General features: G+C 68.8%; 1 protein-coding gene across 1 annotated transcript; it reads left to right on the forward strand.

Moving 5' to 3' along the window:
* Positions 1-952: 952 nt before the first annotated feature.
* SOX11 (SRY-box transcription factor 11) lies at positions 953-2,462 on the forward strand. The gene has a single exon (XM_082641794.1). It carries the CDS (start codon positions 1,026-1,028, stop codon positions 2,388-2,390), a length of 1,365 nt encoding a protein of 454 aa, XP_082497920.1. The 5' UTR covers positions 953-1,025; the 3' UTR covers positions 2,391-2,462.
* Positions 2,463-2,680: the final 218 nt, after the last annotated feature.

Consider the following 2,680-nt stretch of genomic DNA (forward strand, 5'->3'; position numbering starts at 1 on the left):
CTTTAAACGGATGTCTATGCCTTAGAGAAAAGGAGAAAGGGAAAAGGAGGAGAGAGTCCACGTGCCCCGGGAAGGTTGTTGTGTTAAAGCGCCACCTTCCGTCGGCCGGGGTGCGGCGGGCGCCGCGGGCGGACTCGGGCGGCGCGCAGCGCCGGGGAGCGGCCGAGCCCCCGGGGGCGCGCCGGGGAGCAGCTGCGCCCACCGGGCGGGCCGGGCCGCACCCGCCGTCTCGGGCTGTGCGCGTGCCCGAGCGTGCGCCCGCGGCGAGCGAGCGCGCGCCTCGTCTGCTCACTCCGACCGGCCTCCCCCGGACCCGGCACAAAAGGGCGCCGGGCCTCTCCGGGGACCTGGTCCTAGGTTCGCTCCGACGCCGGGACTAGCCCGGTTCGCCCCGGGAGCGCCGGCCCGCCGCGGGGCCGTGCGCGGCTCCCGAGCATCCTGGGGAGAGGCGCATCTGTGCACACACGCGGATTTTTTAAAAATAACATATTTCCAGACAGGCCTCCTCCTCCCCCACCCCCCATCTTTGCAAAGCAGCCCCGAGGGCGGGGGAGGGGGAGGGGCCGCGGAGTTAATAAAGGCAGATGGGCGGAGCCGGCCCCCAGCCATTGGCTGGCCCGGGGAGTGATGTCACCCATATGACACCCTGATAACTAGTTGGGAGAGAGCCCTCAACTTTTTGCAGAAGGAGCGCGCGCGCCTGGAAGTGCTCGGGGTCCGGCGCTCGCGGCGGGAGCCACGAGCCGGAGAGAGGGGTCCCGGGCTGCTTCGACCGCCGCCGCCGCCGCCGCCGCCTCTCCAGTCGCGGCCGCAGCTCCCCGCGAGCGGGCGGCCGTCGCCGCCGAAGCCGCCGCAGCCGCTGTGTGCAGCCTGGAAGGGGGGGCGGGGGGGAGGGGGGGAGCCGCGGACGCGGGGTGCCGAGGACTTTGCAACTTGCCCGGGAAGGTGGAGGGGCGAGAGGGGGAGGGGGAGCTCCGCACGAGACCGAGCGGCCCGGGTTGGAGCGCCCAGCCCCGCAGCGGATCATGGTGCAGCAGGCCGAGAGCTTGGAAGCGGAGAGCAACCTGCCCCGGGAGGCGCTGGACACGGAGGAGGGCGAATTCATGGCTTGCAGCCCGGTGGCCCTGGACGAGAGCGACCCGGACTGGTGCAAGACGGCGTCGGGCCACATCAAGAGGCCGATGAACGCGTTCATGGTGTGGTCCAAGATCGAGCGCAGGAAGATCATGGAGCAGTCTCCGGACATGCATAACGCCGAGATCTCCAAGAGGCTGGGGAAGCGGTGGAAAATGCTGAAGGACAGCGAGAAGATCCCGTTCATCCGGGAGGCGGAGCGGCTGCGGCTCAAGCACATGGCCGACTACCCCGACTACAAGTACCGGCCCCGGAAAAAGCCCAAAATGGACCCCTCGGCCAAGCCCAGCGCCAGCCAGAGCCCCGAGAAGAGCGCGGCGGGCGGCGGCGGCGGCGCGGGCGGCGGCGCGGGCGGCGCCAAGACCTCCAAGGGCTCGAGCAAGAAATGCGGCAAGCCCAAGGCCCCTACGGCCCCCGCGGCCGGCGGCGCCAAGGCCGGCGCGGGCAAGGCGGCCCAGCCAGGGGACTACGGCGGCGCGGGCGACGACTACGTGCTCGGCAGCCTGCGCGGGAGCGGCGCGGGCGGCGGCGGCGGCGGCGGCGCGGGCAAGACGGTCAAGTGCGTGTTCCTGGACGAGGACGACGAGGACGATGAGGACGACGACGAGCTGCAGCTGCGGATCAAGCAGGAGGCGGACGACGAGGACGAGGAGCCGCCGCACCCGCAGCTCCTGCAGCCGCCCGGGCAGCAGCCGCCGCAGCTGCTGAGACGCTACAACGTCGCCAAAGTGCCCGCCAGCCCCACGCTGAGCAGCGCGGCCGAGTCCCCCGAGGGCGCGAGCCTCTACGACGAGGTGCGGGCCGGCGCGACCGCGGGCGCCGGGGGCGGCAGCCGCCTCTACTACAGCTTCAAGAACATCACCAAGCAGCACCCGCCGCCGCTGGCGCAGCCCGCGCTGTCGCCCGCGTCCTCGCGCTCCGTCTCCACCTCCTCCTCCTCCTCGTCCTCCTCGTCCAGCAGCAGCAGCGGAAGCAGCAGCAGCAGCAGCGGCGGCGAGGACGCCGACGACCTGATGTTCGACCTGAGCTTGAATTTCTCCCAGAGCGCGCACAGCGCCAGCGAGCAGCAGCTGGGGGGCGGCGCGGCGGCCGGGAACCTGTCCCTGTCTCTGGTGGATAAGGATTTGGATTCGTTCAGCGAGGGCAGCCTGGGCTCCCACTTCGAGTTCCCCGATTACTGCACGCCCGAGCTGAGCGAGATGATCGCGGGGGACTGGCTGGAGGCGAACTTCTCCGACCTGGTGTTCACGTATTGAGAGGGGCGCCCCGCTTCTCGCTCTTTCTCTCGGCGGGTGCAGAGCAGGGTTCCTTGGGAGGAGGTCGTGGTGGTCGTGGGGGGGGGGAGGAGGTGTCGATGGTGGTGGCGGTAGGGTGGAGGGGAGAGAAGAAGATGCTGGTATTGATATGTCGTGACACAAAGAAATTGGAAAAGATGATGAAAATTTTGGTGGAGTTAAAGTGAAATGAGTAGTTTTGAAACATTTTTCCTGTCCTTTTTTTGTCCCCCCTCCCTTCCTTGATCGTGTCTCAAGGTAGTTGCATACCT

This window comes from Mesoplodon mirus, assembly GCF_964341445.2.
Source record: "Mesoplodon mirus genome assembly, chromosome: 14".
NCBI classification, from domain to species: Eukaryota; Metazoa; Chordata; class Mammalia; order Artiodactyla; family Ziphiidae; genus Mesoplodon; species Mesoplodon mirus.